Source organism: Jatropha curcas, chromosome 2 (genome assembly GCF_041381405.1).
Source record: "Jatropha curcas cultivar XTBG-Jc1 chromosome 2, XTBG_Jcur_1.0, whole genome shotgun sequence".
Lineage (NCBI taxonomy): Eukaryota > Viridiplantae > Streptophyta > Magnoliopsida > Malpighiales > Euphorbiaceae > Jatropha > Jatropha curcas.
This window is the reverse complement of record NC_143152.1, coordinates 28,789,544-28,814,322: the sequence shown is the minus strand read 5'-3', so window position 1 is coordinate 28,814,322 and position 24,779 is coordinate 28,789,544. Positions and strand designations below refer to the sequence as shown.

Here is a 24,779-nt window from a genome sequence, read left to right as displayed (position 1 = left end):
TTATTAACTGATACTATTTTATTTTGTTTTCTCAATAAAAAGTTAATTTTTAATCTTGGTTATGAAGACTTTATGTTTGATTTTATTATAACTATTTATTCTCCTGTCACAAAATGATTTGGCGACAAGGTTAGATCTTTAGCGACAAAAAGAAAGCCCTTAGAAATAATTGTTAATTTTAGATTGCGTTGTTTCGTCTCATTTGTTTTTTAGTTACCCCTTTCCCTCACTGTCCTGGTTGAAATGCCTATCTCTGTAATTCTTTCAATATAATTAAAAAAATATTTCAATTTACGACTTTTTTCTTAAATACTAGTGAAATCGTTGCTTGGATAATTACAAAATTATATATATATATATATATATATATATATATATATATATATATATATATATATATATATATATATACTATAAAGTTTTAATTCTGTTACCTGTTTTGGAAACATCAAAAACTTAATTTTTTTTAAATTTTAATTACTAAGAAAGTTTTCTAATCGCCACAAGAAATATTTAGCAAAAAGAAAAGTGTTGATTATATCCTGTCACAAATGATTTGGCGACAAGGTTAGAGCTTTAGCGACAAAAACCTTAACATGTATTCCATAATTTATTTTGATATATCTTTAACATGTATTTATATATACCTAACTGTTGGCTTTTATAAACAAAACTCATTTTTAAACCTAATTTATACTTTTTCCTCCCTTTTTTTATATTTAACTGATTTTCACATAACTACTTTTTTCTATTTTTTTAATTTGCACACTTATTTCCATTTTAGAACTAGAATTGTATCAAATAAAATTTTTCTAACATTAGCTATTTTAAATTTTAAATACTTTACTTGGTAAGTAAAGTTCACCTGAAGATACAATTTAGAAAAATCAATATTGAAAACAAATAATTTATGAAAGAGAAAACAAGAAAAATCATCATTTATAATCGAGGCACCAAGTCCATGTTTGAAACTCCACTTGCGTTACGTGCCATGTGAACCAATCCTTGATCTTTGGTTTTCTCCATTATTTTATTATTATTTTTCAATTACATGGAATTGGATAGCCATGAAATAGTGCCTTACTTGCGTCTATATAAGGCCTTGTCGAGGAAGAGCAAAAACACCAACCAAAACGTTGCCTTCGTTTAGGTTATTGTATCAACCATCTCACTTCGCTTCAAAAATATACTCTCTTAATTTTCTCTCTAAATCTCACCAAATCAAATGGCTTTAGCAAGTTGGGCAATTCAAATCTCAGTGGTGGTTCTTGGGCTGTTAGCTATGGCGCAACAGTCCATGCCACTGAGTTTGAGAAACCCTATGCATGAAATTAAACAAAAACCCATTGGCATGCAAACATCTCCTGTGGGCGTTGTTTCTCTTACGAGTGCGGCTGAGTGTTTACTCAATAAATCTGGAGTCTTCACTGTTACCTCCACTCAGAATATTGCTGGTAACCCATCCTTTCTTCGTTACCAGCTTCTTTTTAATTCATTCAAAAAGGGTCTGTTTGGTATTATTATAAATAACAAATTGAATTAAAAACTTCTGAAAGCTATATTAATTAGTCTGAAGTGATGACTCTTTAAGTTTTTGACTTAAATCTGCTATTAATGACGACTGTTAAGTTCTGGTAATTTAACTTTCAGACAAAAAAATCATATGGGTAATGATTACTGTTCAAAAGGTTACATTTTTTTGATAGACCATTACCGCTTCTTGTATTTGTACAGGAAAAATATTTCGCATTGGGAAAATTAACGGAACAGCCGTTGTATATGCAAGGGCCGGGGAACTAATGGTAGGATTTTCCTTGTATATATACATAGTAAAAATCTTTTCATAAATTTGTGTATTTAACATTCTCCATTATTATTACAATATATATATGAATTAGGTCAACGTGGGCACGACTGTGCAAATCCTTGTGGATAAATTTAATGTTAGAGGAATTGTCCATTTCGGCGGTGCAGCATCGGTAAATGAATCTGTGCTCATTGGTGATGTTTCAGTGCCTGATAAAGTTGCTTACACAGCAGCTTGGAGCTGGAGGGTAATTAATTATTGGAGCTGGAGTATTTTTTTTTTTTTTTTAATCTCACTGAATAAGTTATCAACTTCGTTTTTGTAGTACAATTAATAATTATTTTCAATGGTTTTTTTATAGAATTCTTCGACAGATGAAGTTGAGTATCCCCCTATGGTTCATGGGAATTTGAGTTTTGGAGATTTTAATGTTCCCCAAAAGGGAGATAATTTACTAGGACGCATCTTTTATTGGGCATCGTCATGGTTCACTGGTCAGCAAACACCGAACACAGGTTTTTGGCTTCCCGTAAGCCCAGATTGGCTAAGGATTGCATCTCAGATCCAGGGTTTGAAGTTAGAAACCCATGTGAATGAAACTGTGTACGTACCTTACCAACCATTAGTTCGCTTCGGATTAAAGGCTGGTACTGGCGATTTGTTCATTGTAAACGAAGCATATGGTGATTTCCTTCACAAAACTTTTAACATTTCAACAATCGACACTTCTGATTCTGCTATTGCTTTGGTACGTGTCTATGCTTCGTTCATAAACTAGTAATTAATTAAAACTCTATCAGTATTAATAATCTAATTATATATTTGTGGATGCAGACATGTTTCTCAAATAACATTCCGTACATTGTGTTCCGCGGAGTTTCTAACGAGGTAAGAGCTAATGATCCAAAGCCGGAGTGGGCTCCGTTGGGAAATATCAACGCTATAAAAGCCACAGCTGCTTTCCTCGGATTGCTTGATCCCAACTATTATGTGACCAATGAGTAGTAATTAGGTTAAGCATCTCAGTTTAAATAAGATTAGCTAAATGTACTCCTACTTTTGGCTAATTATCTAAATAAGATTAGCCATGTTGCTGTTAATTATTGATGAAAATGTAGTAATATACTCTCTGATCAGTGATCTAAAATAAATAAATGACGTTTAATATTATCTCTATCATTTCTTGCAAAATGAAATATTTAATTTCCTAAACTCGCATGCATATGGAGCTACCACGTAGTAACCAGCAAAGAAATGCTTTAGACTCATCTTAATCACTTGTAATTACTCAAACTTCGTTGTTGATCTGATTTAATAGGAGATTAATAAATTTAGACGATGGATCTAAGCTTACAACAAGCCTGTATCAATTTGTATATCCCGAGGTATGAACACTATCATCAGACATGATGATATTTGGTTATTTCAGGTAAGTCAGAAGGTAGATGATGAGCTAAATGTGTTCAGTCAGTTCTGACTGAAAAACACCAGCTCTGATACCATGTTTTACAGAGGGAAAAAATTGTTATTTTATTTTTCTGTAAAGATTACATTGTTTTTAATGTACAAACTGCTTCTAACTATCCACTAATTACGGCTCTAATTACTCCTAAAGTTCCACCTAACATTGACTTTTACTTTTACTGTGTGTACAGGTTAGTGGACAGGGAAATGATGAACTATGATTCTGATCTCTACTTTTTCTCTTCATCCGACACTCCCCCTCAAGTTGAGTAGTGGGATCTCCAATACTTAAATTGTTCAATACGTTATGAAAGGAATTTCCATTAACTGCTTTTGTCAAAATATCTACCAACTGGTCTTCAGATCGAACAAACGGCAATTCCACAATTCCTGCTTCTAGTTTTTCTTTGATGAAGTGTCTATCAATTTCAACATGCTTGGTCCTATCATGTTGAACAGGATTTTCTGAAATGCTGATCGCAGCTCTATTATCACACATAATTTTACTTGCTCCAGATGGAGGAAAACCAATCTCACTTAACAATTTCCTTAGCCAAAGAATTTCAGCTAGACCACGAGCTATTCCTCGAAACTCTGCCTCTGCACTAGACAATGCTACAACTTTCTGTTTCTTACTTCTCCATGTGACTAAGTTTCCGCCAACAAAAGTGAAGTAGCCTGAAGTAGATCTGCGATCAACATGACTACCTGCCCAGTCTGCATCAGTATAACCTTGTATATCCAAGTGCCCATTCCGTTTAAACAGAATTCCTTGACTAGACGTGCCCTTTAAGTACTTGATGATTCTTAACACTGCATTCATATGATCAGTTTGAGGTCTGTGCATGAACTGACTTACTACTCCAACTGCATATGCTATGTCTGGTCGAGTGTGTGAAAGATAAATTAATTTTCCAACTAGTCGTTGATACCTTTCTTTATCAACCGATTCTGCTCCTTCTACTATCTGAAGTCCATGATTTGTTGCCATAGGCGTGTCAGCTGGCTTGCAGTCAACCATTCCTATTTCTGCCAAGAAATCCAGAGTATACTTCTTTTGACATATAAAAATTCCACTTGTTGATCTCAATACTTCAATTCCAAGGAAGTACTTCAGTGCTCCTAAGTCTTTCATTTCGAATTCAGTGAATAAGTTCCTTCTCAGCTTTGACATTTCTTCATCATCATTTCCTGTAATAATCATATCATCAACGTAGATAATTAAACAAGTAATAAGATTACCCCTTTGCTTAAGGAATAATGTATGATCTGAATTACTTTGTTTAAAATCATATTTCTTCATTACAATTGTAAATCTTCCAAACCAAGCTCTTGGAGACTGTTTAAGACCATAAAGTGACTTCTTCAAACGACAGACTTCTCCAGTTTTAAATCCATTTGTGAACCCTAGTGGTGCTTCCATATAAACTTTTTCTTTTAGATCTCCGTGCAAAAAGGCATTTTTTACATCGAATTGATGGAGTGGCCATCCTTTATTAGCTGCTATTGAGAATAATACTCTGATCGTATCAATTTTAGCTACTGGAGAGAAGGTTTCTGAATAGTCCATACCATACGTCTGTGTATATCCTTTTGCTACTAACCGAGCTTTATACCTTTCAACAGTCCCATCCAGTTTGTGTTTGATTGTGAAAACCCAACGACAACCCACTGATTTCTTTCCATCTGGTAACTGACATTTTTCCCATGTGTCATTTTTAATTAGAGCATCCATCTCCGTCTTCATTGCCTGATTCCAATTTTTTGATTTTAACGCAAGCTCTATAGTATGAGGAACTTCTTCTGAATATAGAGCTATAGTGAAGGCTCTGGCCCTTTCTGATAAGCTCCCCCTGACCACATTTGTCACTGGATATTTCGTTCCTCGTGCTTCTTTTTCTGGAGAATATCTTTTAGGTGGAACTCCTCTGTTACTTCTGGGTGGTAGGACATACTGTCCAACATTCTCTTCCTGTTCTACAGAGGTCTCCAAATTATCACAGTTAGGCAGTTCAATAACAGGAGTCTCTGGAGCATCAGAATCTCTTACCTCAGGTATCAGGGAGGAAGGAAGACTTTCTTCAGTGGTATTGAGTTCCGTAGACTGTATAAATGCTTCAGATGGCCCGGTGGTACTGTTAACTGGTTCTGATGGAACGTTGTCCTGAACATTGTCCTGACTTGGAAACCAACTCAGTGTGTCTTTAAGTTCTCTCTCCCCCTGACCACTGGGATGGGTATTATAGTAATACTCAGTTTCAAGGAAGTCACAATTTATGGTAGTAAATACTCGACGGGTTTTTGGATCGTAACATCTATAACCCTTCTGATTGACCCCATATCCCACAAACACACATTTAATAGCACAAGGATCAAATTTTGTTCGGTCAACTTTGGGTATATGAACAAAAACAGAACACCCAAATATTCGAGGTTGAATTGTAAGAGTTGAGGGAATTGAGGCAAATTGAGCAAGCATTTGTATTGGTGTCTGAAGTTTTAAAACTTTAGTGGGAAGCCTGTTTAAAAGAGAGACTGCTGTGGCAATAGCTTCAGGCCAAAAAAATCTAGGGACACCAGACTCAATTAACATGGCACGAGTCATTTCAAGAAGAATGCGATTTTTCCTTTCTGCCACACCATTTTGTTCGGGTGTGTGAGGACAAGTTGTTTGATGGACAAGTCGTTTTTGGTGAGAAAATTGCTTCATGGATTCATTTATGTATTCACCCCCATTATCAGATCGTAAAATCTTAATAGGTTGATTAAATTGAGTTTGGATCATAGTATAAAATAGAATAAATTTATCAACAACTTCAAATTTATTTTTCAAAAAATACACCCATGTCATACGAGTGCAGTCATCAACAAAGAGTAAAAAATATCTAAAACCTTGACCTCCTAAGACAGGAGCTGGACCCCACACATCAGAATGAACCAAAGAAAAAGGAGACTCCATATGGGTATTACTCGGTTTAAAAGTTTGTCTATGACTTTTTGCCAAAACACACGTCTCACACTTAAACATATTATTTGACTTAAATATATTTGGAAATAACAGACTTAAATAACCTATGGATGGATGTCCCAGTCGTCGGTGCCAAAGCCAAGCTTCCCGTTCAGTAGTTCCGTGAGCCAGCATTACAGTACCGTGTTGGGCCACTTCATCCACATAATACAATCCATGATGCTCAGTGCCACGTCCAATAATCTTCCCGCTCCTGATATCCTGTAAAATACAAAAGGTAGGATGCATTAGTACAGTACAATTTAATTCCTTTGTCACATGACTAATCGACAACAATTTATGAGACAATGAGGGAACATAAAGACAATTTGATATTTTTAATGTCGGTGAAATTTCAACAGATCCTGCTCCGGTTGCAGTGCTTCCATTTGCAGTTTGGACATGGGTTTTTTTTGGTTTTAATGGTGCTATTATGTCAGCCGCCTCAAAAGTCATTGTATCAGTAGCACCACAGTCAAAAATCCAGCGATTATCTTTTCTTGTCTGTTTATTATTATTTTCAAAAGATTTGGGGCATTTCTGTAATAACTCATATTTTCCTTGGTTAGAAAATAAAGGAAATAAAAATTGGGGTTTTATGTTAAATGACCCCATTCTTTTTCCTTCACCTTCTAGGGTTCCATCTGCCCTTTCATTTTGTGCCGCCACCATCCCCATCGCTCCTCTCTCACTCTAACCTCCTCTGCTATCGCCACCGCTGCTGGCAGCCTCTAGGTTACCCACGGCGGTGGCTGCTTTGCTGGTCTTTGTGCCCTTGTTTCGGTGATTCTCGTTCCACCATTCTGGATACCCAATTAATTTGAAGCATTGATCTTTTGTGTGTTTGCTCATCCCACAATGAGAGCACTTGAGTCTCGATTTATCTGGACGGGATGATGAACCATCGTTTCTTGGTTCTGACCGCCGCTGGCCACGCGCGACGAGTCCTACACCAGTTGCTTCACTTGCTTCTTTCTTCCCGATGATGACAAATCCGTCGCCTATGCCCTGTGATATCGATTCTCTGTTAGCTGGTCCCATGATGTTCAATCGGGCGGCTTCTTTCCGAACAGAGGCGTAGGCGGCTTCAGCTGAGGGAAGATGCTCCGATCTGAGGATTTCCCTTTTGATCTGATCGTACAGGTGATCTATTCCATTTAAGAATTGAAATAGTTTTTGTTCTTGTTTGACTTTGTTGTATGTCGCGATATCTGTTGAGCATGTCATCGGATTAGGCTCCCTGCAATCGATCTCCCCCCATATTCCTTGCATGGTGAGCCAAAATTCTTCTAGTGTTGATGATCCCTGTTTCATGCTGTTTGCTCTGGTATGTAGATCAAATATCTGTAACTTATCTTTCCCACTGCTATATGTGATAACAAGAGCATTCCACAAATCTTTAGCTGTGGAATACTCTGTTAAGTTGTTTGCTAGTTGTGGTTCCATGTTCTGAATTAACCATGAGAACACAATCAAATCTTCTTGTTCCCACTTTTCAAAAAATGGATCTCCAGCGGATGGAGGTATAGCAGCTTCAGTGATGTGGTTTAACAATTTTTTTGATTTTCCCCAATAGCTACTTTCATCATACGTGACCATATTGCATAATTTTGGCTATTTAATTTGACATTGATGGTGAGGTTATCTGAAATGGTTTGTTTCTGGTTTTGGGTATTGATCAGGTTTGCAATTCTTGTCAGGTCTTCGTCGTTGAGACCCGAGGTATGAACACTATCATCAGACATGATGATATTTGGTTATTTCAGGTAAGTCAGAAGGTAGATGATGAGCTAAATGTGTTCAGTCAGTTCTGACTGAAAAACACCAGCTCTGATACCATGTTTTACAGAGGGAAAAAATTGTTATTTTATTTTTCTGTAAAGATTACATTGTTTTTAATGTACAAACTGCTTCTAACTATCCACTAATTACGGCTCTAATTACTCCTAAAGTTCCACCTAACATTGACTTTTACTTTTACTGTGTGTACAGGTTAGTGGACAGGGAAATGATGAACTATGATTCTGATCCCTACTTTTTCTCTTCATCCGACAGTTTTTGGTTCAGACAACTGAAAGCAGATCTGTAACTCTAGGGATTATAATTCTATCTATTTTGCACGTGATAGCTTGTCGCTTTTCTTAGTTCCTAGTTCATTGTGGCATTTTGTCGAACAGTTTTGTACTGCATGGAAAGAGATTATAATCTGTAATGAAACGATAAATAGCCTTTTTATCTAAGTTAATAATTATGTTTGAAGTGATTATCGATTACTTGTCTACCTTCTTTTCCTTCTCTTTGCCTGTATAGGCTAACCAAGACAACATTTGCTCTTTTTTAATTTAGATTTTGACACAGCATTAACTGAAAAAAGAACTAGGTTACATTAATAACAATTGAAATGGAGCCACAAGATTGGAGAAAAAATAATTTTCTCCCTCCTCTATTCTTTGCCTGATACTGAATCCTTATTTTCTTCCAATTTCAGAATTAACTATCTTCAAACTTTTTTTTCACTCTCTAGCAAATTTAACTAATATTAATTATTCACACCCATAATTATATAAAGATTTTGTGAGAAAATAAAAAAAAAATTCTAAAAATATAAATGAAACTACTATTATTCTGGGACAACAAAAAGAAAATTGAGAATATAATTTTAAACAGGAGGAGCAATATACACTCCCATTTATTTGATATCACTGATATGCAAGTACATTTTTTTTTCATCAACAAGACGACGAAGACGACCACGACAACCAAGCTACATAGATAATTTGAGTGTTGATAATTAGCCAAAAGTAGGATTACATTCAGCTAATATTATTTAAACTGAGACGCTTAACTTAACTACACTTGGGCCACACTGTCCTCCTTAGCACTAAGCAATCCAAGGAAAGCAGCAGTGGCTTTTACAGCGTTGCTATTTCCCAACGGAAAACACGGCGGCCTTGGATTATTTTCTTTTACAATGTACGAAACTCCACGGAGCACAATAAATGGAATTTCATTCGAGAAACATGTCTGCATCCACAATAAACACATAGATAATATTATTGATTTTTTTTTAATACATTAAAATTAATTAGAGGTAGCAAAAAAGGAGGGTTAAACATTTCACTAACCATTGCAATAGCAGAATCAGAAGTGTCGAGCGTTGAAATATTGAAAGTGTCGTAAAGGAAGTCACCATATGCTTTATTTACGATGAACAAATCACCACTACCAGCCTTTAAGCCGAACTTAACTTTTGGTTGGTAAGGGTCTTGTACACATTTTTCTAACTCCAGTCACTCGATCTGAGATGCAATTCTTAGCCATTCTTCGTCTACTAGAAGCCAAAAACCTGTAGTTTTCTGTTGACGACCTGTGAACCATGTCGATTTCCAGTAAAAAATACGTCCTAGTGAGTTATTTCCCTCCTTGGGAACATTGAAATCTTCAAATGTCATATTTCCAGCAACAATATCTCTAAGGAACTCCTTAACTTGGTCTGTTGATGAATTCTATATAAAACCATTGAAGAAAATGTTAAGTACTACGAAAACTAAAAAATTTTAACTTGTTTAAAGGGAATAGAAAACGCAACTAATAATAATTATAATAATTAGTTACCCTCCAGCTCCAAGCTGCAGTGTAAGCAACTTGGTTAGGCACGGAAACATCACCAATGAACACACTTCCATATATGGAAGCAGCATCTCCATAATTAACAATCCCCCTGACATTAAATATATCCTAATTCGTGAAGAACACACTTGCACCGTTGAGCCCACATTAACCTAATTCGTGAAGAAAAAAGGTTAAAAGGAACAAATTTATAGACAACCTTATACAAATAAAATTAAGAAGGAAAAATCCTACCATTAGTTCGCCGGCCCTTGCATATACAACATCAGTACCGTTAATTTTCCCAATATAAAATAATTTTCCTGCAATTCAGTATCCAAGAAACCGTAATGGTCCATACATACAATAGTAATACTAAACAGTTAAAAAGAAGGTGGTAACGAAGAAAGGATGGGTTACCAGCAATTTTCTGAGTGGAGGTAACAGTGAAGACTCCAGAGTCAATGAGTGCATTCTCAGCATCATTAGTAAGAGAAACAACGCCCACTGGATATGTTTCAAGGCCATTGAATTTATTTCATACACAGGATTTCTCAAACTCAGTGGCGTGGACTGTTGTGCCATAGCTAACAGCCCAAAAACCACCACTGAAATTCGAATTGCCCACATCTTATGGGGTGGCCCTGCTAAAGCCATTCGAACTAAAATGTACCATCAAAAATAGCATTATTTGAACTAAAATATTCTTTATAATTGGTTTGGTGTATATGTGACCATGTGTAGGTAAATTTTTCCATATAAATGATATCAATCAAATATGTTCTAATTGACATTCTCATTTATAAGAGGAGTGAGAGTTCTCGACCCATTAGGCTCTCCCAATAAATAAAAATAAAATCATAAATGATAATTTTTTTTCTTAATTGAATCATCTTTTATTAACGGTAATAGATGATTTGCCCGATGAATTTAATATGATATATGAAAGTGAATCTAAAACAAAGGCCAAAATGGGTATGGCACCCGAACATGTCATGCAATATAAAACTATTAGAAGTAATGCATTTATAAAAATTTAGCTTCCATTTGTTTCCCAAATTATAGTTTTCAAATAAAATATTTTTAAAATAATTTATTTTGTATTATTTGATTGCAATATTAAAAATTATTTAAAAGATATTAAAATTTAATTTATAATTATAGAAATTTTGTATTTCAAAAACTTATTATTAAATATGAGAAAAATACATAAAAAGTGATAATTTATGATACTTGCGGATGGCTTATGGTGGTGTTTGCCGATGACTTACGGTGGTGTTGACTATGGCTAGCAGTTAGTGATGGTCAGTGAGCCAACTGAGATTAATAAATTAAAAAAAAAATTGTGTTTTTAAAAGTTATACTAAGTGTTTCTAAAAAAAAAATGGTAAGTGTATTAATAAGGAAAATATTTTTTTCTTGGAAGTGAAATTATATGCACAGATCCTTTCCCAAATATATATATATGCACAGAAGAGATTGTCAATATCTATAACTATGATTCTAGAAATACACATTACAGTAGGTAATTTAGGAAAATACACATTATTCTATTTTAGTGCCAAACTTTTTGCTAAAACAGTTGTGGTTGCAAAATAATTGATTTGAAAGTTATTGCTCTTTGGATAAAGATACTTAAATAATTAAAATACAAAATAATTATATATAATTTTAATTACTTATTATTTTTTAATTTGCTTACATATAAAATTTGGAAGGAAAAAAACAGAAGAATAATAAAATTTTTAAAAAATTTATAATCAATTAAGATGTCAAAATACAAAATATTCATAAAAACTTAGTTTTATATTTGCTAGGTTATATATGTATTTACTATTTGATTATGACTCTGAAAGTTAAAACGATTCTAGCTAAAGCACCATATTATTATAAATAATATATAAAATTTTGTTATGGTATTACGTTGTTATGTTATGTTATAAATAATTATATATTTTATTATTTTAAAGTCTTAATATTTTATTTCAATAATTCATTTATGAATTTCACGAATATTTAAGAAAATAATCATAAAATTTACAGATAAAATGTCTCAAATCTTGTTCAAACATGTCCTGGGAAGAATGCAATGCTACTATTATTAGTTTAATTATATTACTATTATTATATTCGTTAAGTTTGCTTTGTGAGACTTACGTGCCAATTTAGGAACTAAACATGTGGGGAAATGCTTCGACTCCAGCGTGCCTCTTGGCTCTTTCAAAGGCCAAAACACCTTATTTAATTATGTGTTTGTGTCGAGGCCAAATTTAAAATTTGAAAGTATCAGGCCATGTTAAAACTATCTTATATTAGGTATCTCTTACATTATAAAGAAATAATTATTTTTAGGTATTTATTTTCTTCTTATTTCTAATTTTTTATTCAATAAAATTATATTTAAAAACTATATAAATTTGATATTAATGTAAAAATATTAGACCAACGAGAATTGATCTAAGTGAAAAGAACTAAAATCCCTTAAATAAGAGGTTGAATGTCCAAACATTGTAAATAGAGAAATCCCAGTTGGTAACGTTTTCCCCTATAAATCGGTGCAAACATGATTAAACTTAACTCAAAATGTGATATAAATCAAAAAATATAAAACCATTTGTTATTTTCATTAATAGGCAGTGAGGTCAGCAGAATATAATTGCACGTTTAGGAAAAATTTATAGAGGAGGTTTGAAATCTACAATCATCACGGTTAGGAATGCAAATTTTATTTGAATATTATTTCCAGCTCAAACTGTAAATACATTGTACATGTGTAAACAAAAATTAATTATAGCTTTGTATAATTAATTTACAAAATTATTTAAGTTTGAACAGAAACTAATGCAAATATAATTAATTAAAAATGATTAAAATACAAATTCAATATAACCTCTATATATATATATATATCTCCAGCACCGTGACTCCTGTGCAAATCCGAAAAAAGCTAAATTTAAAAGTCTGAAGTGGTTGGACGGTTCAATTTTTTTTATTTCTTTAGCATATATACCAAAAAGAAAAACAAGTTCTGAGTTTAAAAAATTAAGATGCCTCTGAAGGTGTGCATGGGACCACGCAATTTTGGTGTCCGTTCTTGAAAATTGTCCCAAATTTTAATTCTATATTAATTATTTTGAATATTATTTTGAAACAGAATAGTTTTTCAACTATGACTGAGCCCGTACCAATAAATTTTAAAGGCATAATTAATAAAATAAATTTTCAATGTAAATTTTTCTTCTATAATCTTTGTAAATAAATTTTTTCTATTAAACGAAAAGAATATTAATCTATACAAAAGAAAATATTAATCGTAATTAACCTAATTACCTAATTATTGATTATGTCGAATGATATTATTACTTATCTTTCAAATGATGTTAGGGATTAGATAATGTAAGTATTAAAAAATTTAAATCAACCTAAAGCAACAATAATCAACACAAGGATGAGTTAAAATGCACAAGATATATATAAAATTTTACTAATTTTTGAAATTATTTTGTTTTATGATACATGGTGCTCTTATTAACTAAAGAGTAACAACTAGTAATTCTTCTACATTCAATTATGACTTTATAGCGGATCCATAATTGAATTATTTGGCTTTTTTTTTTTTTGACTTAAATTTCTATTCATGAATTTTGTTTGGTTGTAATTAATGACTATAGTAATTTTATTTTTTTTCTGTGAAATGAAATTAATAAGATTAAGGAAAATCCTAATTGATTTACAACCTAACCCATTCAGTTTTTTTTATCTGAATCTCCCTCCTATCCCATTTTAAAAAATGTGATAAGACTTATTTTTTATGTCGATATTTTCATTTTGGATTGAAAATTATATAATTCCTGTCTTGACTCAATCTATCCACACCCTTATGCCTCGAAATAATAAAAAATTACTAAAATATTTCTTTTCTTCCTGTTTTTAATTTTTACTTAATAAATTATATTAAAGATTATTAATAATTTGACTTTTCTAATCATTTCGTGTTTCACATTGTTAAAGATATAGAGCCTGTCATATTGCTTAGTTTATCTCATGATTTAGGATAAGACATGCCTCCACCCGCTATATGGAAGGTCTCATACACCAAATTAATTAAAAAAAAAAATATTTCCGTGTATGGTCATGGATACTATTATTTAAATAAAATATTATTATTGATTACTTTTTTTGTACAGTTGAATCCATATATCAAATTTATGTAAGTCTCTTCCCATTATTTATATATTTTTCATCTTGAATTGCAATAATTAGGTTTTTAAAAATTTTTTTCTATAAAAAAAAAAATTATTGATGATTTGAATATTAATGTGAAAAATTAGTTAGTTATTTATACTAAGAGGAGGTTAAATTAATCAAATTTAATTGTATTTTTAGATGCAATTTGACTAAATTATAAGATTAAGTCCAGAGTCACAACTTTTGGATTTACAGGTTTTATCAAAATATTATTTCGAGCTCAACATAGAGACACATGACTAAAAAAAATATTAATTATTTTTATATAGTGTTGTCACGACCCATTTTCGTGGGCCGGACCGGCACTAGGACCTGGGTGGGCTTAAGGCCCCCGAAGCCCGTAGTAAGCCTAACTTATTTCAATTCGACATTCTACAAATATTTATGGATTCGGGCCCATTAACTTATTATGCATATGCATTCAAAATACAGTTCATATATTTAAAATGGACTTTCATTATTTAATTACAACCCAACTGGAATACAATTGCGGAACTCTACCTTTGTATTTACATCGTTATTTCTATCATTAACAGTCTTCTACAATAAGTGTCTCAACTCCACAAGGCTTTTCTTCCTTTCTATTACCTGAAAAAAAATAGTAGGCAGGGGTGAGCGCCAAACTCAATGAGTAGGGTTAGATAACCCTCTCACCCCACACAATCACACAGATGCTAAATATTTTTATCTAGTTACTGTTTAATTATATGATCATGCAGTTTGTCACACAAATGGCAATACAACAGCAATCACAAGTATCATCACCTTCATATAATCACATCACGTGGAAATTAGTCAGTGGCACCACCTGAAACCCCAACGAGCCGTCCTCACACATGGCTCGCCCTCTCATACATGTGCACCAGGGAGCCGATCCCCCATACGGCCAACTGGTCTTATCCTCACTGACCAGTCCTCTCATTGTTTTTCCATTCTCTCTCTTTTCTTTTCCATACCAACAGGAGGCAACTCGGTGGTCTCCATCCAATCTAGATCATCAAGTGCTCACAACAGGAGGCCACCCTGCGGGCTACAATCAAATCTAGATTATCAGGTGCGCAACAACAAGAGGCCATCCTGTGGTTCTATATAATCCATATCATCAGGTGCACACGGGGGGCGCCGATCTCCCATTTTCCCGGCCGACGGTCAAATTTCATATCATATCATATTCAGGATCCATATCACACAGACCGTCCTCACAAACCCATGGTGGCCCACTTCATCCCAATTCCACACAAACAAGGCACAGTATATACACAGCACAAGTAATCACATAATTTATTTAATATCAACAAATAGTGCAGCACAATATGGCAATTCAACAAATTAATGCATGATAGCATTTAGCCGTGAATGCATGAATGCAAGCGGATGATACTAGTTATCTAACACTACTCACAGTTCTTTATTGTCCTTTAAAAGGACTGCCTTTTTAGCCACATGCTTCCAGCTTTTGTCCTCGCATTTTGTATTTTATAAACCTTTAAAATAAATAAGAAAATTCTAAATAAGAATTTTAATTCAAAAACTTATATTTCACATTCGTTTATTTATTTTGGCTACCGGTCATTTAATTCACTTGTTATATACGCATATATATTTAGGTTCTCTCATTTTATATAAATAACTATTCTAATTTATAACCTTTAGATAAAATCTCTAATTATTCGGTGAGAAATATTATATAATGATAATTCTAATATTGTATAATATTTCTTAATACTTCAAATTTTTGTCGTCACTACTTCTTAAGAATATAACTAATTTAATTCTTCATTAAGTGTTTTATTAAAAATTCGGCAACATTTTCTCTATAAACTGGACTATCCAAATTTTTCATATTTTCACAAATCCACACACACAGCCCATCCATCGGGCAAATTCATATCCACTAATCCCGTCCGCCATATCCGTCATTTATTTTTTTGTACCAACCTTATAGTTATACTTAATGTTCATAAAATATATTTAACAATATTTAATTCAATTTACTTAAATACTTAATTAAGTTCATTAATTAATTAATTCGGGATTTATTCAAAAATTGCGAATTAAGCTTTAGAGTGTACCGATTGAAAATCAGACGACGGATCCACAACCTACATGAGAAGAGGAAGATTCTGCCTTTTGGTGCCTCGCCGGAGTGTCGCCGGCCGGTCGCCGGACCACCGCCGTCGCCACCGTGCACGGTGGCCGGAAATTCAAATCTTCACCAAAATTAACAAACAATATATCATTTTATTCGTTTCGATGAGAGGATCATTAATATGTATTCAAATCAAGGTGGGTACGAACTATTTGGCCGGAATTTGATCGGAAAGGTTCGGTGATACCCATTTTGGGTTTTCCGATTCCGGCTATTTCAGTCGACGAGGAGGCCATCAAATTAAAGAGGAAGAAGAGAGGAATCATTTGGTACTCACCTTGTGTCCTAGGCTTGCCTGAAACGGCGTGAATCGCCGGAAAAAGGTGTCCGAAACTTCAAGCTCTTCCCCTTCGAAATAGACACAATTTCAGTTCAAATCTAAGCTATAATCTTCTTCCTCGCATTGAGTAGATGTTTTTAGAGTATTCATTTGCCAAATTCGGTGGCCGGAGGAAGGAGATCGAAGAAGAGGGAGGAGGAGGAGGAGGAGGAGGAGGTCACGCTACTGGAGAAGAAGAAGGAAGAAAAGAAAAGAAAAAGAAAGAAAAAAAGAAAAGAAAGGAAATGGGCCGGTCAGGTTCGATTCGAACCGATTCGGTCCGATTCAGTGATTTGATCTCGTTTCGTTTGGTTTTTTTTTTTTTTTTTTTTTTTGGGTTTTTCGCTCGGTTTTTCAATTATTCATGTGGTTTCGACACAGTTAATTAATTTTTAGGTCCGGTTTAATTTATTTAATTATTTAGTTGGGTCATAAAACATCTCTTCAATTTACTTTCTAATAGTACAACAAATAATGATAACAATAAATTAATTTAGGATAATTAGTTTATATCGTAGAGTTCCATTTTATTTCATCGAAATTTCTGAACGTTCAGTTTGTGGGCTTGGGCTCAATTCAAATTTGGGCTCAAGTTAGAAATGCTCGGTCTTCACAACCCATACTATAAAAAAATTCGGATTTTTGATTTAATAAAAATTCTAAAGTTTTGAAAATAAAAATTCGGGATATTACAATCTCCCCCCCTTAAGACAATTCGTCCTCGAATTGAATCTAGTGGGAAAGAATAAGAATGGATGCATGGGAAATTTTAAAGTTATATGAAATTGCTTCCAATACCAAGGAGACAGCTCGCGAGCAAAAATATAAATCGAGGAAATGAAGTGAATGAGGTATTTTGCTTGTATTTCTACCACCAATCATATTTAAACCAAAATTTCGTTCAAGCTAGACAATACCACCTAGCTGATACTTATAGGAAGCTTTGTTACTTTAGCCTCCAAACTATCATCGGACAGTTGCTAGAAAATCTTTCTTTAAATAAAAATCTTACAATTAACCGAGCTTTACAACAAAATGCTTAATACTTATATTTTTCCCAAATTAAATTTTATTACACATTTCTTTATGAAAACCAAATATATAATTTGCAAAAAGTAAAACAATTTGAAATTTAATTTGATTTATTTATTTAACATATATTATGACGAAATCTTTGCTTAATCAAAGTCGAAAAACTGTTACTTTAATCCAAGATTTTAAGAAAAATTTTCTTGAAATTTTCATTGTCTACAGGGTTATTCGAGCTCACTCTCAGTTCTTTTATACAAGTTCTATTCTTCTTAAAATACTTTTATCGTACACTAGCGCAATTATTTAAATAGCTCATTTACTATGGACATTCCTGCACTATTAGTTATCTTACTCTATAGAAACCTCCACACTTTCTATTTAATCGTCGTCCCTACGTCTAATCTCATTCCTTATCTTAACATATATCATTAGAAGTTGACTTCCCTAGTACATCTTTTGCTTTTCAATTGTCTATTTCACGTATGTTGCTTACTAATTCATCCTAAGAATATCGAAGCGTACTTTTTAATTATTCCATCTATTATTAATCATCATTTATCTCATTAACAATGTTTCATCCAATACCTTTTATTACTTGCCCCTACTATTTACCTTTTACCTCATACCTATCAACATATAAAGTCTTCAATGAAATTTCTTACGTCTCGACTTAATGTTGCCTTACCAGTCAAATATTACATCGAATAAATAAGCATTAATCATTCTACTTCCTTTATTAAATTACGCGTCAACTAAATAATTTATTCGTTTCTATATAGAATTTCAATTTCTGCCTTAATTATGAAATAGTAATAAGGCCCTAATTCATCTTTATATTACATAAGTTAATTGTTTAATTTTTTCCATCCAAGTTTTAAAATATAATATCAATTTATCTATCTCAACTTTTCTTATTTAGTCTAACAAGTTATTTCTAACTTCCTTTAACCTTATCCACTCTAGTTTCTCGGGTTAGCACAAGGCTATCTGGTGTTATCATCTACACCTCGACTTAATTTAGGTCTTTCCTCCTTTTGTTGGCACGTCAAAATTTTTTTTTTTATCAATTACCTTACGATTCACTTCACTGGGTTATTTCTTCTCTTTTCTATAAAGATTTCAATTTATACATTTTAATATTTATCGAAGAGCTCGGAGAAATTGTCACATGTTTCAATTGAACTCCAAACATCCCCTAGAGTTGAATAATTGTCTTATGATCTGGCAACTATCCAAAAATTTAAATTTTAAATATCACGTCTCTCTAGTTCTAATGTGTCACAATTCATTATAATCTAAAAGGCATAATACTTCAAATTTCAATTCTTAATGTATCTATCTCTAAGTATCAACGAGATATTAGGTTCTATTTCAATAAATTCATTTATATTAATAGTCTACAACACTAGCTGTCTCATACTGTGAATTTCATCGAATGAGTGTACTAACTAAGAGTTTGTAAGTAATTTCCACATTCTCCTTTATTAATATTCTCAATACACATTATATTCCATCCATTTGATTTGTTAGATTCATCATTTAATCCAAAATTCTACTAATGAGTTAACAACGACCGACTAGCTTGACCATTTTATGGGTAACTGGCTATTTAAAAACTTTCAAAATAATTTTTCCTTCCCACTTTTAAAAAAAATATCGGCATGTCACTCACACAAAACTTTGAAATTCTTGTATCCACTTTTATTCATTTCAAAACCAATCTCAATCGTGGTATAAAAATATTTTCATGAAGTTTGAAAATCAATACTCATTGTATTTCTAAAACTTTTTGGTATTTAATAAAAATAAATTGTCTATCTCCACAAGGACAATCCTTAAATCATCTAGTTTCAGTCTATTGTTACATATTTCATCCCTAATTGATCCTCTTAAACCAAGCATATTCTAATCTTCATCATTACTATTCCTTTCGCTATTTTTAATCTCCCAAATAGACTGGTCCACACCTTAAATTTTTCCAAAAGTTATTTTCATTAGTGATTTATTAATTATATTTATATTTATATTTATCTTACTATTATTATTATTATTATTATTATTATTATTATTATTATTATTATTATTTTATCTTTATTCATTTAGTTATTTATTTTAGCATCATTCATTTTTCATTTCATTTTTTTTTTCATTTTTTTTTTTTGCATATTTCTTACATCTGAATTTTACTCCTTCCTCAATTTGTTTCTAATTATTTATTCTAGTATTTCATCGTGGATTAATTGACCATATTATCATCATTGACTTTACTACTATTTAGCACCCCCTAATTTTATACAAGTTCTTTAGATTTTTTTTTTTATTTTTTATTTTTTTTATTCATTTTAATCTTCCTTTTATCCTCCATATCTTCTTAGTGTACCCAACCTCATTTAAGTCTTATCCGTAAAAGAATTTAATGGTGGGTACATGAATCTATGGCGTGAAACTGTTATTCTACACAAAATTTAATTCCGTCGTAAGGTCATTGTTTCTTGGATTTCTTATTCTAATTTCATCATTATGAGTTATCTTAGACCTTTATCCTCTTCCAAATTTTATTAACTTTTATTTTATTTGATTTTATTTAGCACCTCGATCTAATTCTATACTGAATTCTTTAAAGCAGATTTTTGTATAAGTTTTCTTATACTTAACTTAGATTAATAAATAATATTAGTCTTTTCTGCACAACTCTCTGTCAAGATATATCAAATTCCGTTAATTATTAAGTTTTCCTACAGCATTCTTTCCCCATTCATTCCCCATTTGTGATTTAAAGTTACTCATCATCTTCTACATTCCTTTTATTATAAAAGATTCATGAACTTAGTCTAGCCCATTAAGTATCCTACATATGCTAGGATCTTAATTATATAATATCTAATAAATTTATTACAAACTGAATTTTCACCTCATTTATTATTATTATTATACCAACTAGCCCTTAGTTCCACATTAGTTCCATAAGTCCATTATCGATTCAATCTAATTGCTCATTTTATTACAATAGATTCATAATTATTTCATGGTTTGTATTTTTTTTTTTTCTTTTTTTTTTTTTCTTAACCATTAGTCAATATTTCCCATATTAATCAAATTTTTAAATTCAAACTTTTGCCCAATTATTTACTAACCACTTTTTAATTCTATATTAAAACACTCAAATTTTACCCTTCACACTAATTTCTCCAAAGAAAGTTTTTAACATGTAATCACATAATTGATTTACCTTTGTCTTTTATTTTGCTTTAATTACTCCATTTAAATTTTGTATATCGAGATTTGACCAATCAAATACCTTTTATTGTATTTAGACACAACTTATTGTTTTCACGTCTAACTCTTTTTAATTATGCCAATAAGTCTCTATTCTCCTTAATATTATACTTAAGTAATTTACAAATTTTCTCTTTTTACATCCTTGAGTTTAGCCTTGAATAATTGAGGGTTTAATTTATTTGTCTTAGATCCTCTTTTTTTTTTAACCCTTCATGTAATGTAAATTACAATTTTCACTTTTTATTCCCTAACAGTAACAGTTCTAGAATTTAATTTCTATCTTCATTGAAATGTTCATTCTAATTCATATTCTATACCATTTATTATTATTTTATCAATATTAACTTTTGCAAGCCTAATTTAGTCCTCGGGATAGACAATATGATAAAAATTAATCAAACATGCGATCATTATAAGTAACTTAAATTCTAAAATCAAATAAATTTTTGACATGCCGACAAAATAATAAAATCAAACAATTAATTGCAACTTCACAATAAAAACAATTTCCAACAAGCAAAGAATAAAACATTTTTCTCAAATCATAGTTCAAATAAACTCACTTTCTTATTGTCTTTAAAACTCCAAATTTTTTTCTAAACCATTTTAAATAATTTTTGAAGCAGTGTCTCTTGTTGGATCAAGATGTACTGGGTGATCAGGCCATTACACCAATTTCCAACTGATCCTCTACTTCAACATTTTACAGAGGGGGTTTAGAAAACTCAAAATATTTCGTTTATAAATGTCAGTTACCCAGACCTATTTTAATTTCCTATTATTTATGTACCTTTAGTTCTCATCCTAAGTTTGATACAGATTTCCTTCCATCTTCGTGCACGATGCGTCCATCGGCACTAAAATGGAATTCAATCCAGACTACAGCTCCTTTGTTGGTTACGGCCGATCCCAACAGAGGAGTTCTCTATTTAAATTCCTATGTTCCGCAATTGATTCCTAAGGCCCAACTTACGCTCTGATACCAACTTTGTCACGACCCATTTTCGTGGGCCGGACCGGCACTAGGACCTGGGTGGGCTTAAGGCCCCCGAAGCCCGTAGTAAGCCTAACTTATTTCAATTCGACATTCTACAAATATTTATGGATTCGGGCCCATTAACTTATTATGCATATGCATTCAAAATACAGTTCATATATTTAAAATGGACTTTCATTATTTAATTACAACCCAACTGGAATACAATTGCGGAACTCTACCTTTGTATTTACATCGTTATTTCTATCATTAACAGTCTTCTACAATAAGTGTCTCAACTCCACAAGGCTTTTCTTCCTTTCTATTACCTGAAAAAAAATAGTAGGCAGGGGTGAGCGCCAAACTCAATGAGTAGGGTTAGATAACCCTCTCACCCCACACAATCACACAGATGCTAAATATTTTTATCTAGTTACTGTTTAATTATATGATCATGCAGTTTGTCACACAAATGGCAATACAACAGCAATCACAAGTATCATCACCTTCATATAATCACATCACGTGGAAATTAGTCAGTGGCACCACCTGAAACCCCAACGAGCCGTCCTCACACATGGCTCGCCCTCTCATACATGTGCACCAGGGAGCCGATCCCCCATACGGCCAACTGGTCTTATCCTCACTGACCAGTCCTCTCATTGTTTTTCCATTCTCTCTCTTTTCTTTTCCATACCAACAGGAGGCAACTCGGTGGTCTCCATCCAATCTAGATCATCAAGTGCTCACAACAGGAGGCCACCCTGCGGGCTACAATCAAATCTAGATTATCAGGTGCGCAACAACAAGAGGCCATCCTGTGGTTCTATATAATCCATATCATCAGGTGCACACGGGGGGCGCCGATCTCCCATTTTCCCGGCCGACGGTCAAATTTCATATCATATCATATTCAGGATCCATATCACACAGACCGTCCTCACAAACCCATGGTGGCCCACTTCATCCCAATTCCACACAAACAAGGCACAGTATATACACAGCACAAGTAATCACATAATTTATTTAATATCAACAAATAGTGCAGCACAATATGGCAATTCAACAAATTAATGCATGATAGCATTTAGCCGTGAATGCATGAATGCAAGCGGATGATACTAGTTATCTAACACTACTCACAGTTCTTTATTGTCCTTTAAAAGGACTGCCTTTTTAGCCACATGCTTCCAGCTTTTGTCCTCGCATTTTGTATTTTATAAACCTTTAAAATAAATAAGAAAATTCTAAATAAGAATTTTAATTCAAAAACTTATATTTCACATTCGTTTATTTATTTTGGCTACCGGTCATTTAATTCACTTGTTATATACGCATATATATTTAGGTTCTCTCATTTTATATAAATAACTATTCTAATTTATAACCTTTAGATAAAATCTCTAATTATTCGGTGAGAAATATTATATAATGATAATTCTAATATTGTATAATATTTCTTAATACTTCAAATTTTTGTCGTCACTACTTCTTAAGAATATAACTAATTTAATTCTTCATTAAGTGTTTTATTAAAAATTCGGCAACATTTTCTCTATAAACTGGACTATCCAAATTTTTCATATTTTCACAAATCCACACACACAGCCCATCCATCGGGCAAATTCATATCCACTAATCCCGTCCGCCATATCCGTCATTTATTTTTTTGTACCAACCTTATAGTTATACTTAATGTTCATAAAATATATTTAACAATATTTAATTCAATTTACTTAAATACTTAATTAAGTTCATTAATTAATTAATTCGGGATTTATTCAAAAATTGCGAATTAAGCTTTAGAGTGTACCGATTGAAAATCAGACGACGGATCCACAACCTACATGAGAAGAGGAAGATTCTGCCTTTTGGTGCCTCGCCGGAGTGTCGCCGGCCGGTCGCCGGACCACCGCCGTCGCCACCGTGCACGGTGGCCGGAAATTCAAATCTTCACCAAAATTAACAAACAATATATCATTTTATTCGTTTCGATGAGAGGATCATTAATATGTATTCAAATCAAGGTGGGTACGAACTATTTGGCCGGAATTTGATCGGAAAGGTTCGGTGATACCCATTTTGGGTTTTCCGATTCCGGCTATTTCAGTCGACGAGGAGGCCATCAAATTAAAGAGGAAGAAGAGAGGAATCATTTGGTACTCACCTTGTGTCCTAGGCTTGCCTGAAACGGCGTGAATCGCCGGAAAAAGGTGTCCGAAACTTCAAGCTCTTCCCCTTCGAAATAGACACAATTTCAGTTCAAATCTAAGCTATAATCTTCTTCCTCGCATTGAGTAGATGTTTTTAGAGTATTCATTTGCCAAATTCGGTGGCCGGAGGAAGGAGATCGAAGAAGAGGGAGGAGGAGGAGGAGGAGGAGGAGGTCACGCTACTGGAGAAGAAGAAGGAAGAAAAGAAAAGAAAAAGAAAGAAAAAAAGAAAAGAAAGGAAATGGGCCGGTCCGGTTCGATTCGAACCGATTCGGTCCGATTCAGTGATTTGATCTCGTTTCGTTTGGTTTTTTTTTTTTTTTTTTTTTTTTTGGGTTTTTCGCTCGGTTTTTCAATTATTCATGTGGTTTCGACACAGTTAATTAATTTTTAGGTCCGGTTTAATTTATTTAATTATTTAGTTGGGTCATAAAACATCTCTTCAATTTACTTTCTAATAGTACAACAAATAATGATAACAATAAATTAATTTAGGATAATTAGTTTATATCGTAGAGTTCCATTTTATTTCATCGAAATTTCTGAACGTTCAGTTTGTGGGCTTGGGCTCAATTCAAATTTGGGCTCAAGTTAGAAATGCTCGGTCTTCACAACCCATACTATAAAAAAATTCGGATTTTTGATTTAATAAAAATTCTAAAGTTTTGAAAATAAA

At 32.8% G+C, this 24,779-nt stretch overlaps 2 protein-coding genes and 2 long non-coding RNA genes across 4 annotated transcripts; 1 reads left to right on the top strand and 3 right to left on the bottom strand.

Annotated features, from left to right (window-relative positions):
* Positions 1 to 1,119: 1,119 nt before the first annotated feature.
* On the top strand, positions 1,120 to 2,920 carry LOC105635446 (bark storage protein A). The gene is made up of 5 exons (XM_089717576.1): positions 1,120 to 1,454; positions 1,735 to 1,802; positions 1,899 to 2,054; positions 2,169 to 2,555; positions 2,642 to 2,920. Exons 1-5 carry the CDS (start codon positions 1,226 to 1,228, stop codon positions 2,810 to 2,812), a joined length of 1,011 nt encoding a protein of 336 aa, XP_089573702.1. The 5' UTR covers positions 1,120 to 1,225; the 3' UTR covers positions 2,813 to 2,920.
* Positions 2,921 to 6,971: 4,051 nt separating this feature from the next.
* LOC149498557 (uncharacterized) lies at positions 6,972 to 7,724 on the bottom strand. Its single transcript, XM_089717348.1, has one exon. The coding sequence runs from the start codon at positions 7,722 to 7,724 to the stop codon at positions 6,972 to 6,974; it is 753 nt and encodes a 250-aa protein (XP_089573474.1).
* Positions 7,725 to 8,923: 1,199 nt separating this feature from the next.
* On the bottom strand, positions 8,924 to 10,419 carry LOC105635443 (bark storage protein B; the record flags this gene model as incomplete). Its single annotated transcript, XR_016319393.1, has 5 exons — positions 8,924 to 9,302; positions 9,404 to 9,749; positions 9,894 to 10,060; positions 10,143 to 10,210; positions 10,308 to 10,419. It is a non-coding gene; the product is annotated as a bark storage protein B (long non-coding RNA).
* Positions 10,420 to 14,551: 4,132 nt separating this feature from the next.
* On the bottom strand, positions 14,552 to 24,779 carry LOC149498556 (uncharacterized). Its single transcript, XR_016319526.1, has 7 exons — positions 24,058 to 24,779; positions 23,704 to 23,841; positions 23,034 to 23,115; positions 16,562 to 22,219; positions 16,208 to 16,345; positions 15,538 to 15,619; positions 14,552 to 14,723 (listed from the first exon to the last, which is right to left on the bottom strand). It is a non-coding gene; the product is annotated as an uncharacterized LOC149498556 (long non-coding RNA).

Coding starts and splice junctions, on each gene's coding strand:
- LOC105635446 (XM_089717576.1), top strand. CDS start 1,226: ATGGCTTTAGCAAGTTGGGCAATTCAAATCTCAGTGGTGGTTCTTGGG. Junction 1,803..1,898: donor CAAGGGCCGGGGAACTAATG/GTAGGATTTTCC, acceptor TATATGAATTAG/GTCAACGTGGGCACGACTGT. Junction 2,055..2,168: donor CAGCAGCTTGGAGCTGGAGG/GTAATTAATTAT, acceptor GTTTTTTTATAG/AATTCTTCGACAGATGAAGT.
- LOC149498557 (XM_089717348.1), bottom strand. CDS start 7,724: ATGGAACCACAACTAGCAAACAACTTAACAGAGTATTCCACAGCTAAA.